Here is a 24,679-nt window from a genome sequence, read left to right as displayed (position 1 = left end):
GGAAAGAGGTTCTCAATTCGTTTGTAAGACTGAAAATTATTTTAAGTCACAAACTAAAAACTAATCCACAAACAATTAGAAAGCACATATAATTATTTAAATAATAATTAGGATTTTAATTGCGTCGATTATGATAAGGCTTTAAATTAAAATTAAGTTTAGAGATTAAGAGTACCGTATACTTTTGTAATTCAAATATTACAGTTCTATCAAACAAATTCTCCTTATTATTTTTTTAAAGAAAAAACTTTGTTATACGTAATAACCAAGGATATTTAGTTAAAAAGAAAGTGCACTACCTAGTCGTCATTTGATACGTTAACGGTACTTGACAATTATTTCAACATAACACTTACATTTTATAATGAAACTATTGTTGCTCAGTATTTTCCGTTTCACCAGACAGTCTTGAAAAGATGTCGTTTTAGTTTTGTTTTGAATCGTGAAAATTTTGTTTTTAACACAGTGGTCAAAGATGAAAGAAAAAGGCGTTGGGCGAAAAAGTTCGCTTTTTGGGTGCGTGCGTGCTTATGTGCACGTTTGCTTAGGTGTGGTAGGTGTTTAATTCCAAAAAAGACATCGACATAATGCCCTTAAGTATAGTTGTCTAACAGTTACAAGTTGTGTTTCATTGTACAATTTAGAAGTTGAGTAGCGAAAAGAATTCATATTCTTCAAATTCATAAGATTCAGATATCTTAAGAATGGCGCGTTGTGTCGCTCTATTTTCAGCATTGTAGATAATATCGCTTCACCCCATACCGATATGCAGTACGATAATATCGACTGGCGTATACACTATCTTGATTGTATGTGGATCTGAAGGTTTTCTGAGGCGTTTTCATTTGAAAAGACATATTTTTGTGTAATTTATAGTTATTTACAAATTTTGTATCTGTAATTATTTAGAAATTTGGTAGTCTATCTCAACCATTTAATAGTCTTAGCCATAAACTTACTGTAAAAACGTTTTACGTAAAGCGATATTTAATCAAATATTATTTGAGGGTCTTATATTATGAAAAAACGCAGTGTGTACGGAGTCCAAACTCTTTTTTACCAAGTATAAAAATTCTTATAAAAAATATTAAAAAAGTATTATTGAGTATTTCTTTTTTTACGATAATTAAAATACCTAAGATAGTAAATTTTAGTAAGATTATGGCACAGAACTAATGTTAAAGTGACATACATCTTTTTACGAATAACACATTGAAACAGTCCAATGTAAAATTATACGTTAAAATAGATAATGTAAAGCTAGTAACAAAATAACTGAAATCTATTTTAACAGTATGGAGTCTTTAAAAAATTACTTTTAATTTAATTTAATAAAGCTTAATCATTTTACATACGTAATAATTTCAGTTATATCATTTCGTTTACATCTACAGTTTATATTAAACAGATATAAATATGTTAACAAATATGCATTAACGTCGAATATATGGCCTGCACTTTAATTTTAATTCAGATTTTATATATTAGCTATTTATTAAAAATACAGTTATATATTTTTAATAAAGCGCCATCTGTCTTGGATTTCAAGTTAAGAGTATGAAACGATCTATAAATATGTTTTTCTACAGTCTCAATTATGTTATATGAATTGCAATTTACGGTTTTTAAATTGCATGAATTTAAAAATCCATGAACTCGCTGAAACGATGTTCTGCTAGCTTAGAATTTCTTTTTTATATTAAACAATAATTAATATTACGTATTATCGAAAAAAATACCTAACTAGTTTGTGCAGGTCTCCTCTGAAATAGCGCTACAAACCCACCATATATTAACTGTATCAAACTGGACATCAGCTCCAAAACGAATGTAAATGGCCCTTGACGTGGCTTAACATCTTCATCACTTTCTACATCATCGAAACCAAAATCATCATCATCATCTTTAGTATCATTATGACTATCAAACTCTAACTTACCAAGAGGCAAGTAATTAGAATATAGCGTAAATTTCTCCGGTTTTCTGTCTGTTTTCTTCTGCACATCTTCAGATAATTCTTCAACGTCTTTTTCTCCTATATCGTTGTTCACAGGCGGAAAAGATTTCGCGTGTTGAGTTTCTAAGATTTCTATTTTGTCCCAGTTGTGTTTTGTTGTCGTTTCTGGAGCGGGAGTAGTGCGATTGTAACCTAGGAACCTGAAAATATTTTGTTTGTATATTTTATTTTGAGATAAACATACATTATGTCTGAAGTCTCGTGACCCATGTGGGGCAGACATATTTTGTGTGTTTCTTAGATCATTTAAGAAGGTTGGTCATTTTGCGTCCTAAGACGAACTCTTTCAGAAGCGACGAGGTCGTTCGAGAAAAAACGACTTCTGGCCAAATCAAATCATAATTCATTCGTATTGATAACCAACTTTTGACCGAAAATATTTAAAGAAATGGAAAGAAAAATTAAAATTATATACAAAATAAAATTATATCCGCGATTCTAACGAACATATTTACGACAATCTTCAAAGCTTACATCAGAATTTTCTTTTTTTATGGATTTTTATTGTATTGGATTTCATCATATAACCTGTAAATTGGTGATGTGATCCTCTCAGCAATATTATTCGCGATCTGATGGTAGACGTCTACACCTGGTGCTGCTTCCTTGGTGTATACGCTAACCACCGAGTCTTCCTCGGGCAGACTGCGTAGGTGGCCTTGATGTAACTTTAAAATAAATAGTCTGGATATTATAACGAATTTGATAAAATAATTTTGATAAAATATTGTTTTTTTATCAGAAGCTTACTATTCAAATCATTTATAATAAAGTTCTAAGTAGATAATTTTTATGTTTATTTCCTACATACAAATATACAGTATTTACAATATTCTTAAGTAATAAAAATTAAAAATGGGTCAATAGAAAATTAAAACAACATTTCAGAAACATTTTCTCGCTATATAGTGGATGAAGATAATGTGAAGACTTAATAAAAATTGTCTTAAGTAGTTATTTATATCCATAATATTTAAAACTACAAATCTTCATAGAGTTGACAAGGATTTTCACAATAAACAATTTAATAAGAATTTAAATTCAACAATAATATCATCGCATCATAAACGTGCTTCAGTCGTCCACATTCAGATTACCGGATAGCTGATCATCTAGCTCACGGCTTATCAACTTAGATAGTTCACTACAGGATGTGTTTGGCCCATTATTATCAATGTGGTATTCATACAAAAACTATGAATTTAATTAGTAAAATGTCGCATAATTTATATTACTAATAAAAATATTTGCTGGTAAATTATAAGACTTGCCAACACAGTTGACATATATAAAAAAATTAACTTTGTTAAGGCTCGACATAAGCAGAGCTATTCAATTAATGAATTGGCTTCACTTGCGGATTTAACAATTCATGTACGCTCAAGTCATAACATATAGTTTTTAATAGTCGTTGTTTTTGGCTGACGGTAATTCTTCGTTCATTTGAGTCGCAATTCAACTGATTTTGTCTAAAAGGGTGGTTACGAAAAACTAAGGTATGATTTAATGTATCTATAATACTAACAAACAATGATCAATAAGTGTTAATAGTGCTATAAAACTATAGTGTCAGTGTCGTGCCCTCAGGCGTTACGTGACTTGCGTACTACCATGCGGCATTGGGATCAAGGAGCATGTCCCATCTGCATTTTAATTGCGCTTTGACCATTACCACCACCATCTCGGGTCCTTTGACGTCCTCATACCTAAACTGTGATGAACAAAAACAATACTTTTATATACTTTTTGTTTGAGATTTGAAACCAAAAAATTAACATAGATATTTGAAAACTGAGACTTCTATAACACTTATTTGGTCACACGAGATAAGCAGCATTTCTTGTGATATATTATTGTGCTAACCTTGTCCTATGTTAATCACACTCTTTACCATAGAAGCACTAAGGAATTTATGGCATAATGATAGAGTATAATATATACGGTCGCCAAACCCTTCCAATGATTCCTTCGTCAGATTTCCAACTGATTTATTGATCAAAATTCAACATTCAAATCATTTATTCATATAACCAAAAATTCATAACACAATGTACACTTATGAACGTCCTCGAGTAATATTTGTGTTTATTTTTGCTAAAAGGAACCGACACAAGAAAGCCAACAGAGTTATACATAAATACCTGATATTATAAGCATAGGTGTGATAAAAAACGTTTTACAATTAAATTAAAGGTCACATAAATATCGTGTAAAATTAAGATTTGTTGAGTAAATTTAGGAACACTCTTTATACATTAAAATACTGATGAGGAAAATAATGGAGGAAGTGGGCGTCAAACGACCATTTAATTAACTTATGAGATCAAACAATCATCAAAGAGAATTTTCGGGGTACAAGATTCCACTTGTCGGTTTAGATTAAGCATATTTTAATATCTTTAATTAATAATCCTTTGTTTCTGACAAATCGAGTTTTAGCTCTGATGGATGCAGACAATGAGTTAGACTGTGTTTATTTTCATGTATAATTAATTGTAAGATAAATGACACGCGCGCCAATGTTAAGTACGTTAAGTTGAAAAAGATAATTCTCAGTGTGGAAGTAACTGCTTTTAGCACTATGAACGCCCATTTACATCCTTATTTTCTCTATTTTTTTCTGATGGGTTGTGTTATTGTGACGTAAATACTGTTTTTATTGTCATAGTAGTTGCCATATTGCAATAAAACCAAGTAAAAAACATATTATAATACAAAGTATACAATTTAAACATTTTTAAATATAAGACCCTTTATTTGACGCTAAAATAATATGAGAGAAAGCATATTTTTATCGAATATAAATAACTTTCCAACTAATCTATGCATAGAAAATAAAAGTAATAAATAATTCATTAAAGGCAAAAAGCTTAATATTAAGAATAATATATCAATATTTCTAATATTTAATGTACATTTCCTATAAAAAAATAAATAGGCCTACTAACGCCGCGGGCATCATTAAATCATTGAATTTTTATTTAATGTCTGCATTGTTTCAATTTAAATTTTTAATAAAAAAAATTAAGATAACTAATATATTTTATATATATATTCATATTTTTTTATTCCAGTTTTATCTAGGCTAGATATTAAACAGCTAATATACACTTTGGTAATAAACTATATTCATCTATACCTTTGTAATATTTTTTGTATGTATGGATATTACGTGTCTAACAATAATACTTCATAGATTAATTGTTAGGACCTGTATTCAATTTCAGAGAAACAATGTTTTGGTATACATAATTTGTATTTAAAATTATTAACAAAATAAAACATACATAAACGAGAATTACGTAGATTGCACTATTGTGACCACTTGAAAGTCAATTTCGAACTGATTTCAAAGGACAGTACAGAATCAGAATCAATAAATTTAACAGAAACAATTACATTTTTAAGTATGTAACATATCAAACATAGAAATCGTGATTTTTTATGTAAATAATCCCGTATTTGCGTGTTGAGTTTTTAACTTCGCCTGCAAGTGGGTGATCAGCTTTCTGTGGCTTTCAAAACCGGAACGTTTTTTGGTTCTTCATCGTTCGAAATATTTTCTGATATATAAGTGATAATGTAAAATAAAAAATATTATTTCATGTTAAACGGACATGAAGGCCAGTGTTTCTTGCTTTTTTTTAATCTTACGTCTTTATGTAAACACGCCTACAGAAGAATACGAGTAAAAATTGGTTTACAGTCAAGTATTGGATCTATTTGTATTTTTTCTGAAAATATTTTTTAACCATACTATACCGTAAGCAATTTGAGAAAATCGTCAGCAAGTCAAAAGTAAAAATAACGTTTTGGCACATTAGAGCCAATATATTCTAAAACTATAATACCATTCATGGTTTTCATTTGTTTTTTTTTATTTAAGCTAAATAGCAGTATATGCCTCAGTAGGATACTGTTATATCTTTATGTAAAATAATGAGGTGTAATTCACGAGAATTCAAATCAATAATGAGACAATCTTGCTAAAAGCGGTAAGACAACAAAAAGTTTTGGGTATAGGTTTTTTAATGTCTATAAAAATGCAATGGTTCATAACATCTTGCCATGTCATTGACCGCAATAACCATTCATAGATACAACAAAATGTATTGAATCTTTTTAATCAATGATTTCACAATTAGCAGTATTCATGTGACTGTTTTTAGACAAAGAGATAAATACAGATATTTCAAAAGTTTAAAAAAGAATTTATTCATTTTTCATTCATTAAAGTAAAATGTACGGTTCAACGAAGATATTTAGTAATTTAAAACAAGAGCCTAATAAACACAAAATCAATATTTATCCATTTACATTATTATTATGATGTTGTTATTTTTGACCACTTACTTACATCAATCATGAATTTAAAAATACATTTATGGCGTCTTTTAATTTTCCGAAAATGTTTAGTCTATTTGTACAAAAGATGGCGCCACTGAAACTTTCAGGATTTATAAGAGATAATATATTTATCTGTGTGACAAACAATCTCTATATTCAAATAATGTTGAACTCACCAGTAAGTAAAAGACGACAAAACCGAATTTATCCATGCTTAAATAATCTGCGTATGTTATTAAATCGCTTACTTCGCTTGAACCTCCAAAACCGAAAGAGGCGAGCTGCGCTGACGCACATCGATGCACTAGTGATTCTGCTGAACGCTCTATAGATTATTTTGGCCATGATGAGAAGGAAAATAAGACATTACGTGAAAAAAATTAAATGCTGACTTGATGCTATAAAATAATATACAAAGTGTTGCATTCTCAAGGGTTTGTTACCTTTTAAAGTCAATATCAATACCTATTTAATTTTATTGTAAATGTATATTAGGTACCTTATCATTAATTTTTTTTTTCACATATTGTACCTACTTATGGTAATTTTTTTCTTTGTTTCTTCTGAAACATTTCCATGTTCCTGAGAAGGTATTTTTTATGGAACCTATTTATGGTATAATATAATAATAATAATTATTATTATTATTTATTTCCAGTTCCTATCTATCTTCCATCTTTCGATATTTTATGTATAAAAGTGATGACACACACCTAAATAAAATTTAATACCTACACAATACAATAATTAATTGATTGAATAAATCATCTTGTAATTTAATTTTAAATGTGGTAAAACATTTTAGCTATTTAATGTTTAAGCTCCATCTAGTGACGTTAGTGATAAAATGTAATTTGAAGGTGTCACTTTATGAATTCAATAATTTACGATAGAGATCTCTGAAGTAAATATTTAATATAAAAAGTAATTGAAACCATTGAAGAAGAGAACATATTATTTTTAAATCAATATTGAAATATATATCATACTTCTTGAAGGAAAGAGTAAAAATGCCATATGGAACATTGCTCTCTGATTTGGGTTTTTTTCTGGTCTATAATTTAAGGTCCAACATGTGAAATTTGTAAGTTATTTCCGATGGATAGAGTTTTCGAGGAACAAGCGTATAATCATGGCCCAACAGACTACAGGAGCATGACGTTTCTATGGCAACAGCTGCTTAAACTTTTATTTATTAATATATTTTTCTTACAAGTGTTACAAACATTAAAATATATATAAAATGTCACAAAAAGGCAGTGATTCGTCTAATGTAATATTATGTGAAAGATTTAACAAACATTTACGCGTTTCACAACAAATGAAAGACACTAAAGTTGTACACAGACCAAACATTGTGAAAAAGGTTGTTTTATCAAAACAAATCAATCCAACATCTAAACATAGGAAAAGTAGTTCAACGGGTGTCATTTCCAACACCAAAACAAATGTAAGAACTTTCAAAAGTACCAAATCGGACTGCATGTTCCATGTCTCACAAGCAAAGTTTGATTATTGCAAGAAATGTGGTGACTGCAAAGGACTAGCAGACAGGGAAAAATCTGATGATCTTTGTAATAAAACCATTAATTCTAAAAAAACTAAATGTGAAGTACAGACTGGTGTTCAGGAACATTACTTAAATAAGAACTTTCATCAATCCACAGAATCTATAACCAATGGTATACCCAAAAAAGTGTCATTAGATACAATAAAGGAACAGCCTGAAAGTAATAACTCATCCGATGATATATTCAGAATTTATGATGACTGTTCAACAGAAGAATTAGGTTTCTTCAACACAGATGACCAAGATAACATTAATATCTTAAAAAACTTTAGAAATACAAACTTTTTTGAATGCCATTCAGCAAAATCAAGGATGCATAGTATTGCCAATAAAGAGAAACATAAGTGTATTTATAGATTTTATTTAAATGAAAGATTGTTCCCTGTGCCTTTTAATACTGATTTTAATGGGAATATAAGATGTATGGAATGCAATTTGCCATTAAAAGATGAAGAGGATCTTGCTACAAATGGAATGATTCAGGCTAAAGTAAAACTTAATAATGAGGTGCAGGATATGATTTTGATGTTGCCAGTTAAGGATCATTTAATCATTAAAGAAAGAAAAATGATAAAAAATAAGGAAGACATAGACTCTGTCTATTTTGGAATTATAAAGCTGGATTTAAATGGTGATTCAATGTTTAATAGAACACTTCCAGGTGATTCTTTAGCCTTAAAATACCAGAAAGGCTACAGGCAGTATGTAGATGACCCAAACTATGATTATGCAAACACTAATAATGATGACATTGTTATAATATAAACGTTAATTTATTAATCAAAAATGATGTATTCATATTTAAATTATGGTTTAACTGTAAATGCTTTTGAAAAAATATTCTTTTATTGTGTTTGTTAGGTTTAATTTGATTTTTTTACAAACAGTGTGAATATATTTTATATACACACACTATTCTCTTAATTTTTAGTAAAGATGATTTCCACTTGGACCATATGAGTTAGTTTATATTTCATACATTATATACCCTTTATATAATGAACATAACCAGAATTGTCTTAGCTATTATGTATGGACGAAGAGTATGTACATCTGGAACCAGCTGCCCCTTAAGGTCTTTTTAAACTTCTTCAAAAATATAGTACAAAATGTTAAAGGCCGGAAAGGTACTGTGAGCCCATAGTTGATGCTTTGAAAAGACACCTTAACACTCGGTTAAGGTGTCTTTTCAAAGCATCAAGCGCTAAGTGTGACTTCCGCCTGTTAAATCGAATTGGACTTATATCGCGAAAGAAAATCTCTGAAATTATCCTACGTACGTATACTGACCACGTAATTATAAATTAATAATTTTTGTATGACTTTCTCTTGCTACACTCTTATTGAAAGCTAAAACATAATCCTTAGGACATATTTTTCACCTTGTATACCTACAAAATATTACAAACTCGAAAACTCTTAGTGGCCGACCTTATAAACCAGAAACATTTAGCAATATGAACCATAATATTTGTTTAAGTTGAAATTGAAGGTCGTATGAAAGTGGTGAAATATTTCACGCATTGGTGAAGGGATGGAAATAATTTTAAAGTTGCATCCAAAACAAACTCGTTTGTGATTTACATACGCAATAAAAAAAATATATATGACAGTGAAAAGCGCGCGAAATCAGTTGTTTGCGAGAGAGCGTGAAGTTCGCACTCGTTGATAAAAATGATTTTTAGTGAAAGAAAAATGTTTTTATTTCTATTTTTTATTATAAGTTCAGTGATCGCAGAAAATTCATTGCGTAAGTATTTTTAGTTTGTTTTTAAATTGCCCAAATTATAAAAAGAGATTATGACATTTTCAGATTCTAGTAAATAAATTGTATTAATATTATTGTATTCATATTTATACTCCCATAATTTTATTCATATGTACGCCAGGCTATGTTAGATGAGCTGTAAACTGCATGCTATGTTGCCGTATTTTATGTCGAAATACAAGCAGGCTTATGGGCATAAATAAGAAAAAAAATTAAATGTCGGTCGGTTTTAGGGTATATTTTTTTTTTATTCCTAGTGAGAGCAGAATTAAAATTTGTATGTATTATATTATAATGTAATGTATTATATTTTACGTGACAAATATAGTTAAAAAACATATACTAGCTATCCTGTGCTTTCTAATCTTCCTCGATAAATGGACTATCGAACTCAAACATAATTATTAATTAAATAAATTAATTGATTGTATATCATATACAATCGATTTTATTATTATATAGATTCTTATATTTAGTTATTTATAAATGCCTGTAACGTTGTCAATTAGATTATTTTTGCCAATTTATGAAATCTGTACGAGCAGTTTAAGTGTAATGGCGTTTTAAAAATTCATATAGTTACTTGCAAACGAAACGAATTTCTCCATAGTAACGCGTATTATTTATTTGAACTACGTGTTATTTTAAGTGCCTAATATCAACGTTTACCTTGCTACATTGTGTGTAAAAGATTCTTAGAACCTATAACTTTGCATATGACAACTCGTAAACAAAGGAATGCATAATTTTATTCATATTCATAAATACCACCGCAAGCTGTAATTTGCAAATAAAAACCACAACTTTAACTGCACATATAAATATTAAATACTTAGTGTATACTTACTCAGCCTCATACGTCAAAAATGTGTTGAATTTTGACATCCGGGAGTCATAGTCGGCGTTGAGACTCGTTTCTGAATCTCTATCTGAAACACCGACAACTACCTTTTAGAACCTAATTTATAAATAAGATAATAAATACTATAATTTTAATTTTAAGGTTATTTGAAGCTGTTATATTTGTGTTTTAAAATTGCTCAGCATTAAGAAAACACTTTTTAAACGGATTGAAGCTATGTATTATTATTATAAACTAATAATTATCACCGTGACCACGCACGCTGTAAAGCACGCGAAACGTCGGAAAAAAATTAAATTTCAAATTATGCAAATAATTATAAGTAAAAAAAGAAGTGTTTTCTTAATGTGTAAAAGCTATGTTAACAAAAGACAATACTATTGCTCAGCATGTAAGACGTCCTTACGAACTTTTTATAACTGGTGGTCAATTGCTGAAGCCGCGGCTCTTTCTTTTTTTATGCTTTCTTTGACATATTTTTTTATTTGTACTTAAACTACTTACTACTAGTAAGTCCATTCAAGGCTGTTATTGGGATATACATATTTAATTTAAAATCTTAGTCAACGTAGAACCATTTTGTTAGTACTTTATACTCAAGTTACTGATATATGTTTTGCTGATTTGTTCCCCACAAGCCTCTATAGTCCTTCAGTTTTACTCTTGCTATTTTTATAAGGCCTTCAACCATTATAATCCTAGGCTGAGGCCATCATGTCATTAACCTTAGCAAATAGCCAATAATGGCCAAAGACTCATGGGCGCGCGTGCGAAGGTTCTGTTCGCAATGGACCCATTTGCATGCGTCAATACTTGTCAACTTATTTGTCATCCTACTACCTTCCGATTGCGGTTTAACCTTTTTAATAAAATCTAGTTATTAGTATGTAATTATTTCGTAGATAAAAAGTTAACTTTTTTTTTTTCAAGTTAAGTTTCAGCAAATTACGTAGAACAAGATCAGCGAAGTGCAAAAACTCCGTTAGGTGATTAGATGTAACTTACCTAAACGATAACAATTATTATGTGGATTAAGTGTTTCGATTAAGTATTTCAGAAGTACATATTTATGAACGCGTAATCCAATACGATAGAAATAACTTCTTATCAGTCTCTTCTTCCTTATACTTAATATTATATTAAGAACCTTGTTTTAGTTTCAAAAATTATCTCCCACTCTCAAGGGTTTGATTTGATCTCTGATCATAGACACTTCGGGTGTCTTTCAAATAAACAAACAATATTTGACATCGTTTCGTAATTGTTTATTAATTTTGTAATTGTCACCTCCTTGGATAAATTAAAAATGAATACGCCTAACAACCCTACCCTCACATAGCAACTGAACTACACTAAACCCCTTCTGCATAAAATAATATTATCTATGTACAAATTATAAAAGATAATCTGGCCTCTTGTGAAATCATAATAAGATCTTATCAATCATAATCATCGTAATACATTCTTAAAAACTAACGATTCTCTAAAACCAACTTCTAACGTACTAAATGCTAAGATATTGTTGGTGAAAACAGTACGTAATCTTTATAAGTACAAGTTGCGTAATAACTTTCGTTACGCTCTCCGCGAGTGCTTAATAACGCTCTAGGATATCAACTTATTGTACCGTAAAATTTATGTAACGATTACTCTCTTATTATCCTAACACGTTGTGTATTCCTTAATGGGAATTTTCTTTTTAAGTCTTAGTTTATACAAGAACATAGGTACCTTTTTATGCCAATTAAGTTTTAGTTTTTATCTAAACATTAAGTCGAACTGTTGACACGAATTAAAAAATCTTTCACTATTTGAATAGTGAATACTCTTAGTAATTATAAAGTAAATATATTATAATTAGTGGCTATACATATTTATTTTCAAAATTATAAAAAAGTGTTCAGCCGTGCGAACCGGGACAGGCCGCTAGTTGATAAATGCTTTGGGATACAAATAGTCCACATTTTGTAGCCAAATAGCATTTATCGTGACAAATTTTGATAATTATATTAATTGAAGGCAGAAAACAGACGGGATATCTTTGGAGTATTTTTTATGATATTCTTTTTTCTTTTCTAGAGAACACGATTCTTTCAATTAATTCAAAAATATAAATAACATTTAGTGCTTCGAAGTTGCGTAATAAAGTCTGTTGGTAAAAACATTTTTAGTCAAAAAAAAGTTGGTTGTAAAATTGTTGCGTCTTATTATTATTTATTAACTCAAAAAATCTTTATTCATATAGGTAAACAAGTACACTTATGAACGTCAAAAAGAAGTTAAATTAATTGTAAATTTACGTTTACTACAAGTTCGCAAGTCAAGGGCATAGAGCGGGTAAGAAGAACTGGCAAGAAACTTTCCGCCACTCTTTTTAATCGCCAAGTATTGAGACATACAAATTGTTTGAACTGGAGCAAATCAATCCCAAGGATTAGGATCATTGAAGTATTTGTCAAATTTATAAAAGGCTTTATTGATTAATTTACGTTTAACGAAGGCTTTGAAATTATTTAGTGATAATTCTCTAATTTCCCTTGGGAGTTTGTTGTAAAAACGAATACAATTTCCATATAAGGAGTGGTTCATCTGGATAGGCCTTTAGTATCATAGAGAATTTCAAATAAAATTGCGTATTATTGCCATGCGTACCTAAGCTACAGAAGTGGTATATTTAAATTTAAAAAGCATAATATATATTTCAGTCACAGTCTTCGTTAATTGAATGTAAATAATTGTTATAAATTAAAGAATCAGGAAGCGAAAATTTAGATCTGATATTTTTAATAAATTAAATAAACTTTCATTATTGTTAACTAACACAAACCACCTTAATAAAAATTATTTTACGCAACGCAACTATAAAAGAGTTACATAAAAAAATTGAATTTTTATTAAAATATATAAATAGTATTTGTTATGTATGTTGTGTGTAACTGTGTGATGTTATTTATATTTTTTGAATCTCGGTACATAAGCATGAGCCATGTTTGTCATGGAAGTCATCCAGATAGGTACCTATATAAAACGGTACGATACGGAACGGGAAGGATCAGGCACACAATATAATCAAAAGATTCTGCAAGCTTCAAACTACGGCGAAAATGTATAAACATCTTTATTTTGGTTTATAATGCATGATGCCAAAAACTGTTTTGTTCTATTAAGTAAATATAGAAGTAAGTCATTAACTTCCTGGCTCCTTATGGAGACAAACCTTGCATACAAACGTAAGTTATTCTTAACCAGTAGTTTGCGAGTTTTTATCATTTGTATTCTTAGTAATACGGAAATATTTAAATCCATTTAAGAAATTACCGTTACGATGATAAATAGGCATAATGATGGTTTCTTTCGTATTTTCGTGTTGTTTATAGTTCAACCGCAACCGCGTAGTAGCGCATATTATTCTTAAATGCTGCAGCGGTTTCAAGCATTATGTTCACCTGATGTATTGAAAGGTCTGCTGCAGAATTCTATCTACTCTAATATTCGAAAGATTTGATTGTTTACATTGAATAGGCCAAAAAGTGTAGCGATTTCAAAAAGCCATACACCGTTGTAATCCAGCATTATCCTTGATTAACATAGACTATTCAATATTTTTAAAAGGTTAGGAATTCCTATCAAAACTTTGATAAACGATAATGTAAAATGTGTGAAAAGAAACAATTGTAATTTCTTTATCGCCTACGCTGTGGAAACTATTAACAATGGATCATAGAGGTATGTTTTATGTAAGACATCCATAATATCTACAAAAATATCCGATATACCTATATGTCTAAGCTATTAGATCAGCAAAGCCAGGACTGAACGCTTATATATATATTTTTTCATCATTCTTTATTTACATTTTAGGACAAGTAAGTGATCATTAATCAGGAGTTTGCTTAATATCCCATATTCATAAAAAATAAATAACTTCAATTGGACCGTTTTAACTGACGTACTTATTTGTGTCATTACGTTAAATTTACAGTAAGAGACGAAAGAGAACTTCAAGAATACATTTACTTTTAAAATTTTGTTTTATGTATGTAGATTTAGCGTAGCGATGGAAAATTCCTTTTCCAAATATATGCAGTGTGCAAAACAAATCTCCACGAATTTCGGTCTAGGCCTTTAGCAAGGATGCGCGTGCACATTACATGTCTATCTTGAATTTTTTGTACGTAAATATTATGAAGAGAAAGTATTTTATATTTAAGTGTAAACGTTTATGTGGTGTTGCCAATGTAAATAAACTAACTTTAAATAATATTTAAGACTTATTAGATAAATAATTTGAATTCGATGTGGATGGAAAGAAAATGAATTATTAACACCGTTAAAAATGAAACTTAGAAAAATATCGGTATTCGGACAATTGTTTAACTTATAAGTTCTTAACAATTATAGTATCTTCCATTTACTATAATAAATCATTTAACTGATATAATAAAATAAATCAATGACGCTACAACCTTTTTATGTCTGGGCCTCAGATTTCTTTATCTGTTTCATGATCATTTGTAAATCTAACAGGCAAGTAGGTGATCAGCCTTCTGTGCCTGACGCCGTCGACTTTTTGGTTCTACGGCAAGCCAGTTTCCTCACGATGTTTTCCTTCACCGTTCAAGATAATATTAAAGACGCACATAGAAAGACAATCCATTGGTGCACAGCCGGGGATCGAACGTACGACCTCAGGAATGAGAGTCGCAAGCTGAAGCCACTAGGCCAACACTGCTCTAACTGATATAATGCGAATAATATCAGTTACGAGTACGATTAATCGTGGTAACAACACTTGTTAAAAAAAATATCGCCTTTATATCTTAGTTTTTTTTAATGTCCTTAAAGACGAAAGCCATAGCAAGCCATGTCAGAGGTTAAAGCTAGTGTGTTTATATAGAGTAATTTGTCGAGTGTATTGTGGTCAGGGTTTGGCAACTGCAGCTGGCCTCGTCCCCGATTCTCTTATTTTGTAAGACGAGTGGAATATTACGCCCTTTCCTAACATCTCGGACTACCATTTATCCGTTAACCCCGTGGCTTATATGATTGCATGTATTCACATTAACACCTTAAATCAGTGAAAAATCTAAGATGGATTAACGCAACGATTAACGCAGTCTTATGCAATTTTTTCGATAATATATATATATATTTATATATATATATATATATATATATATATATATATATATATATATATATATATATATATGTATATGTGTGTGTTTGTGTTGTATTAAATGTGAAATAATTAATACTTATTTCTGTGTTATTAACATCATTTTTAAATACATATTGCAATACACTAATAAATATAGATAAATTATTAATACGGTTTTAAAATATTTTCTTACATAAACTACATTCCTTATAAATTAACTCTATTTACATAAAAGGTGTCTGTAAAATATAATACATATTTATTTAGAATACTCTGTATCGACATGTCTAGATTAATGTTATAGTGTTATGATTGATTATTTGCTGGTAAAGATATTTGATAGTATTAAATTTTTTTAAGAATAAGAGAGAATAAAAAAAATATAGACCTGTATTCGAGACTAAAAGGTGTTTGACTCTAGTTACGCAATACAAGGTCAAGTTTATTCGAATTCTTTCACGCACTGTTTGCATAAAATGTGGCTCGTATAGATTAATTGGTTAACAAATACGTTTGACCTTTTAAACATATTTTTTAAACTTTAATCAAATAACTCGGATAAAATTCGGTATTTATAACGAGTATTAAGTGTCTGCCAATACTGTGTCACGTGAAGTAAAGAAGCTTCGGGCAGACCGACTTGTGTGGACTTCCGACTTAAATGGATTAAATATACAAGAAATGGTGGTTAAATAAGTCGTTAATTATTGTTAAATCTAATATAATATATACATTCTTAAATTATTTTATTTTACATATATTTTATTCACAATTGTTAAACACGTATTGACGGATGTTTTATTGCTATTATTTATTCATTATAATATATTTAATTAATTCCAAGAAATAAAGCTAAATATGTATATAAGAATTGTATACATAAATAATACTATCACAGGTTACTAGCATATATGTATTTAATAGATCTAGGTTTTGATTGGTAAAATATTAAATTAAGAAATTATCATTATCTAGTATATGTGTTAAAGACATACATATAAGCGGAAATATTTGAATTTCTGTATGTTTGAAACGAAGAAATTAAAAAATTACTAGTCCGATTTCAAAAATTATTCTATGTGTGCTACATTCTTAGAATAACATACGCTATATTTATTTCCAAAATACTTCAAAAATTCCAGTCGTACGAAGCCGGATCTCGCCGCAAATATATAATGTAATCACTCTTAAAAACTTAAGAAATTTCTAGAAATTCAAAAGATTTTTTTAGCTTTATCTCGAAGATGTATTCAGACACGTGACTATTGCTAAAGGCCACTAGTCCTGACTGTTGCAATTGTTGCAGCGGCTGAGTTTACAAGATGTCGACAGAACGACGTCGCCATCGATGAATGCCTCAAGCACGCGGTGCCCGACGCGCTCAGGAAGATGAAGAAAGGTACGGGTCAATGCTATTTGGTTATTTGCTTAATATATATGTAATATCTTCCGCACAATCCTCTTAATTGACGATAAGTCTCAGTTAGAGAGTACATACTTTGTAACGATTATTTGGAAAGTTTTTTTTTATAACTTTTGTCTATCTGCAATCAGCCTCTTGGCTTTTATCAGATTTTATAATCTGATATAAATATATATTTATTTATTCACAAACATACATACACTTACGCCAATACAATAATTTCGAAAAAAAATATAGATAATAAAATATCTAATATTATATTATAAATAAATAAGATACCCAATATCGCACATATCATGCTTAAGGTATATATATATTAAGACATATGTTAGCTAGCATTTATAATCACGTGATATGTATGATGTTTTACATCTTTCATAGTATGATGCTGTTCAGTAGATGCCGGCAAACCTTGTACCGCCTAACAGTCAATGAATGTCGTGTTACAGATTAGCTGAACTAATTTATGATTGATGAAAGTTGATACAATTAATACAAAAAAATATTATCTTTACTACTTTAATAAAATTATTCACAAGTAATGTATAATATATCCTTTTTCATTACTAACATTATTATATTTTTTAAATATGAAGTACGCCATTATATTGTCAATATATCTTGGCGAAACCTTCATTTAAATACGTTCTTTGAGTTACCGAGTTGAAGGTTGAATATTAAAAAATAGACAGTTACAAAACCCATGAACATTGTGCATTTTATTGTTTCATAAAATTTCCAATTTATTCGGGACGGAGATAAAATAAATAAAAAACCATGAAAATCCTTCCAGTCGAGTTATAAGTGTTCGATTAAACCCGACTTATCTTAAAACTTTTAAACTAAACGAGAAGTTTTAAGATCTCGCTAATACAAATACAATAATTTATCAAATATGTGGGGTTTTTAGGTATTTCAGAACTTGCAGTACCTCCTCTAGAACCATTATCAGTGTCAGGTATGAACATAGAAGCTGGCGCCGGACCCGTCGTCATCGCCCAGAATTACAAGAATATTCAGTTGCACGGTCTAACTGATACCATTGTTACTCATTACAAGTAAGAATAAAATTTAAAATTCAAAGTAGAAATTAAAACAAAAGTGAAAACAGACACTTATTCTAATCGTAAAAGTTGTGATTATAAATTTTATAATTATAACCTAAAATGGTTTTATTAATCAGTCAATTAAAAGTCGACTATGATTTTTTAGGGGGCAAACGGACAGGATCAACTGATGTTAAGTGATACCGCCTATGGACACTCAATAACAGGCTCGCAAAGGCGATGCCGGCCTTTTTGGTCCTTCTCTTAAAGTACCCTAATTCGAATTGGTTCGGAAAGATTCAGTGGGCAGCTGGTATCACATACATTGGTGGAACCACGGATGTCGAGGTGATACGGGGGGAAAAGCCGTATTCTGCTTTTGATCTTCTGCATTTTATATGTCTTCGAAGATAGGAGTAGCGACAAAGTGTGTTTTTTTTAATAATGATTGTTTTTTTTTCAGTAACAAATAACAATATCGTCGTAAAATTATTATTATTATTTAGTGCAAGATTCTTAGATTTTTTTGTTCTACGATATTCCAGGACAGACTTAAAGCACTATAGACTACGGACGGAGACGGTGACACCTAAAATGGAGTTTATCGCAGATTATGTCATGAAGGGCAGAATCCTAGTTCTACCCATACAGGGAAAGGGCATTGCTAACGTAACTATGGGTAGGTAACTATTTATAAGACGTACAAAATACTGGTATTCTTTGAAACTCTAAATTTAAAATTAAAGTATCTGGCGTAACTTTCTTAGGTACGCCCCCCAAATGTAGCTAGGTACCGTCTTCTATGTGGCTAAGTTTATACGTAGAGCGATTTTTAGATGTTACTATAGAAAAATTTAATATTATATACATGCTGCTGATTTTTTTCTTCTTTATTGTTTGGGGCTGCATTATACGGCTGTGAGTTTCATTATATAACATTAATAACATAACTGTTTTTTATAGAAAATGCCTTGTTCTGAATACTAGCTCTGACATTAAGATACTTGCTGAACCAAAATTCGGTCAATTTCGGAAAAGGGCAAAGTTTACAATTGTATTCTTTTTCTGTGGAGAAAATTTTTTTATTTAAAAAAAATATGTGCGTGTACTAGTAGTAATAGTACACACGAGTGAAACTTCAACATAAGAAGTGAAACTTCTTTATGACCTTATTTTTCGAATAATGATCAACTATATGCAACAGAAATTGGTTAAATTAGATAAAGTTTAACAAAAGGCTTTTAATATCATAGACATGAATACAAATGATACAATTATTTCATTTTACCTTATCACTACTAAGATTATTATAGAATTTCATTATTAGTCATAGAATTATTACTAACATTGTTATCGTTATTATATATTTTTGTTATTAATGGCTTTGAATCTTTTCTAATATCTAATAAAGGGACAAGAAAAAGATGGCGCGTAACGAAATAGTATGACGGTAAATTTTTTCCCAACGCCGATAAAGAAGTTTCACTTCAAAAATCTACAAAACAGTATCTACTATATAATATACTATATTTAACTGTCTTAATATGTTTAACTTCGTCTTTAGTAAACCTGGTAGTGAAGCACGATCTAATAGGCGAACCAATAGTAAGAGACGGGGAGACATACATGCGAATTCGCGATTACCGAGTAAAGTTTATTCCGAAGAAAGTCTATTTGAATTTCTCCAATTTGTTTAATGGCGACAAACGACTGGGCGATCAGATGAATTTGTAAGTACAAACGCCATCTAGCGGCGACAGCTGTTATGTGGTAAATACAGGTATCTTAGAAATAATGTGGTACAACGCCACCTAGTGACAATTTAAAGAGTAAAAGGTGCAGCGCTTATTTAAGCCTACGTTTATTTAAGCATAAATAGGTGGCGCTTAAGTAAAATAATATTACTTTGTTATATTTTCTTAAAATATAATATAAATTACGTTATTTATTTAGCTTGCATAGTGGCCTAAGGATGCGACGTTCAACCCCCGGGTGTGGCGTTCGAATCACGGCATAGGTTTTAACTATGTACAAACTTCATATTTGCTCATACGGTGAAGGCAAACATGATGTCCGACATTCAAATAACGACATATTATGGCAGGCAGAACCTTCCCTCTTAAGATTATACGAACCCCTGGTGGACAATAATATTATAACAACAAAAATAAATACCAAATAAAGGGCCATAATGGGTTTTAAAACAGATTATATTTAAATCTTTTTACAGGTTCCTGAACGAAAATTCAGATTTGGTGTTCAATGAATTAAAAGACGCCTATGAAAAGAGTTTAAGTTCAGTGTTCCAAGATGTCGCTAACAAAATATTTAATGCTGTACCAATGAACAAAATATTTCCTGAGGAATAGACTGTGATATTAATTTTAAGATATTCCGTTACGTCACGTATACTTTTATGTTTCATCTCTTTTCGTCAAATAAACTTCAGATTTAATAAAACGAGACAAAACAAAAATACGTTTATGTATAATGGTAATAATGTAAGGAATTCTAATATAATAAGCCCTTAGCACATGGTCTTCAACATTTTAACTAGAGTGCGCTGGCTGTATTTATTACTGCTTTAATTATTTTTAAGTAAATAAAAGACTACATAAGAATTGCCGTTTTATTTCACTATTTAGTACAGCGCCATCTAGTATGTCGTTCAACACGTCAGATGTGTTTTATATCGGTCTGGATTTTGAAGGCTTCCGTTCGTTTAAATCAATGTCTGGCATTGCTTGATTTGCAGCTCGCTGAGCGTTTTTTAAGCAAATAGATTTGCAGAATGCTTCGTTTATCACTATCACTGAAATTAATTTAAGAGAAAATTATGCTTATTAAATTTAACTCAAATGTTTGTTCTTCAGTACGATAGAACCTCTACCGTTAGATGTAGAAAGAATTTAAGGCTAAAACTGTAACGCTTGTTATTTTAAATTGAGTGTAACGTATAGTACTATAAATTTCGTCTAGAGTATGTTTTTTTATTATACCTAGGTATCACTGAAAATGTTTAGAAAATTAAAAAACGGCTTAATGTAGAAAGTTGCCGATACTTTGATTATTTTTCGAAGTAATCTTCGTTTCTCTCTACACATTATTGCATTCGATGGAACCACTGAGAAACCACCAGAAGAATCACGAGTTTTAGATTTGCCGCCAATTCACAAAAACAAATGACAAATGAATACAATATACTACATTCGGTTACCAAAGCGTTCTTAAATTTAAATTCAAAAAAAGTTTTCATCTGCAATGTTTCTAGCTGGCCCGTTCTAAACATCTTCAGTGTTACCCACGTATAACTTCATCAAAGAGAAATATGAGAATTTTTAATGACAAAATTGAGAATTTCTAATGTCGTAGAAGGCTATATATACTTAGTCTGGCCATAAATACTGTTACAATTGAAAATTAAAAAAATATTACATTCGAATTTGGAATCTGTCATTTTATATGATTGTTCATTGGGTATTTTGGCGCCAATACATTGTTCAATATTTTGCGAAACTAAATTGGAGTGTCATGATAAAGAGAACCGAATCGCTGTGATTGCATTACACAAAGTAGGTATGGAGCCAAATGCAACTTTTAAAGCTCCATACGCTTGGTGTTAGTAAAATGTTTTATCTCGGGAGATGAAGATCTACGGGACTAGAACCATGTCACGTATTTTAAAAGATGACTTAGGACTTATAGGCTATAAGAGATGTACTAGTCACTTCTTAACTGATATTAAAAAAAAGGATAGGGTGGTAAAGCCGATGATCACATTTTAACAAACAATATGACCGTATTTATGCTCAAAGCTCCAATTAGTCGACACTATCCGACTGTAGTGATAGCTTGGTGGGGTATTAGCTGTGATGGTATTAGTGATGTTCAATAACCAAAAATAGTCTTTCCAGCAAGACTCGGCGCCGGGTCATAAAGCTCGGTCTACGCAGTCTTGGTTGGAAACAAACGTTTCGTACTTCATCAGAGCTGAAGACTTGCCTTCGTCTAGTCCCGATCTGAATCCGCTGGATTATGATTTATGGTCAGTTTTAGAGAGTACTGCTTGCTCTAAACGCCATGATAATTTGGAGTCCCTAACACAATCCGTACTATTGGCAGTGAATAATTTTCGCATGGAGCGAGTGCGGTGCGTGCTTCTATTGATAACTGTCCTCAACATTTAAAGGACGGTATTGCAGTCAATGGAGAACACGTCTTCGAATAAACCTTTTATATTTTAAATTGTTTTACTAATACGCTGTAAAAGTTATAAATGTTATTTGTTATAGAAAAAAAAATAGTTTTTCTTTGTTTCAGTATTAATGGCAAGACTAAGTATATATACTAATGAAATAAAGACTCTAAAATGTTTTGCTGCGCCGTTTGCTCTAGATTTATGATGAGGCAACTACATTAAAGTTTACTATTTTAACCCTATGGTTAGAAAGCTCAGAAGGTGAGAAAAACGTCGTATGTGCAAAGGCATTAGCCTCAGTAGTAATTACTCTGTATGTGCAAAAGTATTAAATCCTATGATTAAAGTATTGAATCTTATATTGATCGAATTCTACGATGCATAAATAATAACTAAATATGCAGTTATTTATCACTGAAATTTTACATACTCTTTAAAATGGGTAATAGCAAGTCAAATGGTGCATTTAAAAACTAAAAGTACTTATACTATAAATTTTTTTTACATACATGTGTCTTCAGTACGACATCATGGATCATTACGATCTAGCCTAACTTAAGTCTAATAAGCAATTTAAGTCTATTATTAAAAAGGATTGTTATCATAAGTAAGTGTCCAATAACACTACTTACACCCTCATAAAGGGAAGACACTCTGTTCTTGTGTTCAATTTTTTTCTTTCACTGTTTAGCACTTAATATTAAAGTACACTAACACTAATTCACTAAATATATAAAATGAATTCCACATTTGCATCCTAAGTGCGATGGAATATATGTATTAACTAAAAATTCCAAAACTTACATATGCCAACTAACAGAATGTAAATAAGGCCACCCAACATAACGCTTTTATATTCCATTTCGTTCCTATAAAAGTAAATATTATTATAACACAGTGAAATATGATAAAAAGAATACATCGTTTTCAAACCCAGGGCCGGATTTAGGGGAGGGCAACCGGGGCTACAGCCCAAGATAGTGGGTATTTAAAACTAAATATGTGTTTTGTGTATAAATGTTTTAAATACAACTAGGAAACAACTTTTCTTGGGATATATGTTAGTTTAATTCTAAAATAATCTACTTGGTTTCACAATAAATTATTTATTGAAAAGCTTGACTGAAATAAAAATTAATTTGAAAAATAATTTGGGGACAGGGGCCTCCACTCCTTTGTTGCCGAGGCCTCCAGACCTTTATATTCAGTTCAAACAAAACAAAAAACATTTTTATCGAATGTAAATTTACGTTTACCTATTAAAGTGGAATTGTATATTAGACATTTTTTTACTTATTTTTCGGGTCGCTAAAATAGAATATGATGAGTATTCCTATTGCTTACAAGACGGATTTCAGAGGGAGTTTTAGGTATAGTGCAACAAAATGTCCTCCGCCATTACGGAATATTGAATCTGTACTTACTTTTAAAGTTAAATGCAAACAATATTTATATCGGAAGCAGGAACACATTTGGTTGCACAGTACCCTGCAATAGATGGCTGTCAAACTATCATGAGGCCAAGTTAACGCTGGGCACTACTAAATCTTTCCTTATACATTGAGTATTATCTAAAAAAAAATATTTCTTGGAGAATTATTTTATTTATATTTTATTTCGGGATTATTATTATTATTATTTTATATCGGGATGATAGATAAATCCGCAAAACGGTATAATTTCTTAAATATTACAATATCAATTACACCAAACCCAACCTACCTGGTCTTTGTCCCCTTAGTGCACGCTTCCATCTGTATAAATTATGCACTAGCAACTAGAACAAAATTATAGACACTCATTACAGGGAATCCCATTACTATCAAACATTATCGTCATAATTGTTCTACTCATCTATATTCTGTAATGAATAATCTTACACAATTAACCAAAGACAATAACGTTCTAATTTCTAATATTTTAATTTGTACCGAACCTGTTCACGATTCTAGCAGCTATCGTGACAAGGGATCCTGGCGGTTCTGGTAGCTCTCCAAAGGCCTCTAAGTGACATGAAAGCAGCAAACACGAGAAGAACAAACACTGATGTCTGCCAGATTTTAATCACCAGCCCGTTCATCTTCCTGTTTGTACTAATTTTCTTGAAAGCCCATTAGGAATTAATTTTGTGTTTGTACGATGAATTTTCTTTTGACAGATTTGAAGACATAATCTGCCACAGATTACAAGTTATTTCATGCTAGCTCTATAAAGTATTTACTTAAAATTCTATCAGTCTCGTAAGTCTCGTCTCTTTAACAATATCCTTAATAAAAATAAATCAATG

At 30.4% G+C, this 24,679-nt stretch overlaps 3 protein-coding genes and 1 long non-coding RNA gene across 4 annotated transcripts; 2 read left to right on the top strand and 2 right to left on the bottom strand.

Moving 5' to 3' along the window:
• Positions 1–1,435: 1,435 nt before the first annotated feature.
• On the bottom strand, positions 1,436–6,657 carry LOC123713163. The gene is made up of 3 exons (XM_045666708.1): positions 6,541–6,657; positions 2,546–2,685; positions 1,436–2,157 (listed from the first exon to the last, which is right to left on the bottom strand). The coding sequence occupies exons 1-3, from the start codon at positions 6,574–6,576 to the stop codon at positions 1,740–1,742; spliced, it is 594 nt and encodes a 197-aa protein (XP_045522664.1). The 5' UTR covers positions 6,577–6,657; the 3' UTR covers positions 1,436–1,739.
• A 696-nt stretch (positions 6,658–7,353) lies between these two features.
• LOC123713130 lies at positions 7,354–8,709 on the top strand. Its single transcript, XM_045666647.1, has one exon. The coding sequence runs from the start codon at positions 7,608–7,610 to the stop codon at positions 8,697–8,699; it is 1,092 nt and encodes a 363-aa protein (XP_045522603.1). The 5' UTR covers positions 7,354–7,607; the 3' UTR covers positions 8,700–8,709.
• Positions 8,710–9,573: 864 nt separating this feature from the next.
• LOC123713663 (protein takeout-like) lies at positions 9,574–20,815 on the top strand. Its single transcript, XM_045667451.1, has 6 exons — positions 9,574–9,684; positions 17,032–17,124; positions 18,059–18,206; positions 18,740–18,873; positions 19,759–19,924; positions 20,425–20,815. Exons 1-6 carry the CDS (start codon positions 9,609–9,611, stop codon positions 20,561–20,563), a joined length of 756 nt encoding a protein of 251 aa, XP_045523407.1. The 5' UTR covers positions 9,574–9,608; the 3' UTR covers positions 20,564–20,815.
• LOC123713664 lies at positions 20,810–24,557 on the bottom strand. Its single transcript, XR_006754225.1, has 4 exons — positions 24,324–24,557; positions 24,115–24,169; positions 23,197–23,261; positions 20,810–21,006 (listed from the first exon to the last, which is right to left on the bottom strand). It is a non-coding gene; the product is annotated as an uncharacterized LOC123713664 (long non-coding RNA).
• Positions 24,558–24,679: the final 122 nt, after the last annotated feature.

The sequence above is a fragment of the Pieris brassicae genome, chromosome 8 (genome assembly GCF_905147105.1).
Source record: "Pieris brassicae chromosome 8, ilPieBrab1.1, whole genome shotgun sequence".
NCBI classification, from domain to species: Eukaryota; Metazoa; Arthropoda; class Insecta; order Lepidoptera; family Pieridae; genus Pieris; species Pieris brassicae.
The sequence above is the reverse complement of the archived record's forward strand: the minus strand, read 5'-3'. Positions and strand labels throughout refer to the sequence as shown.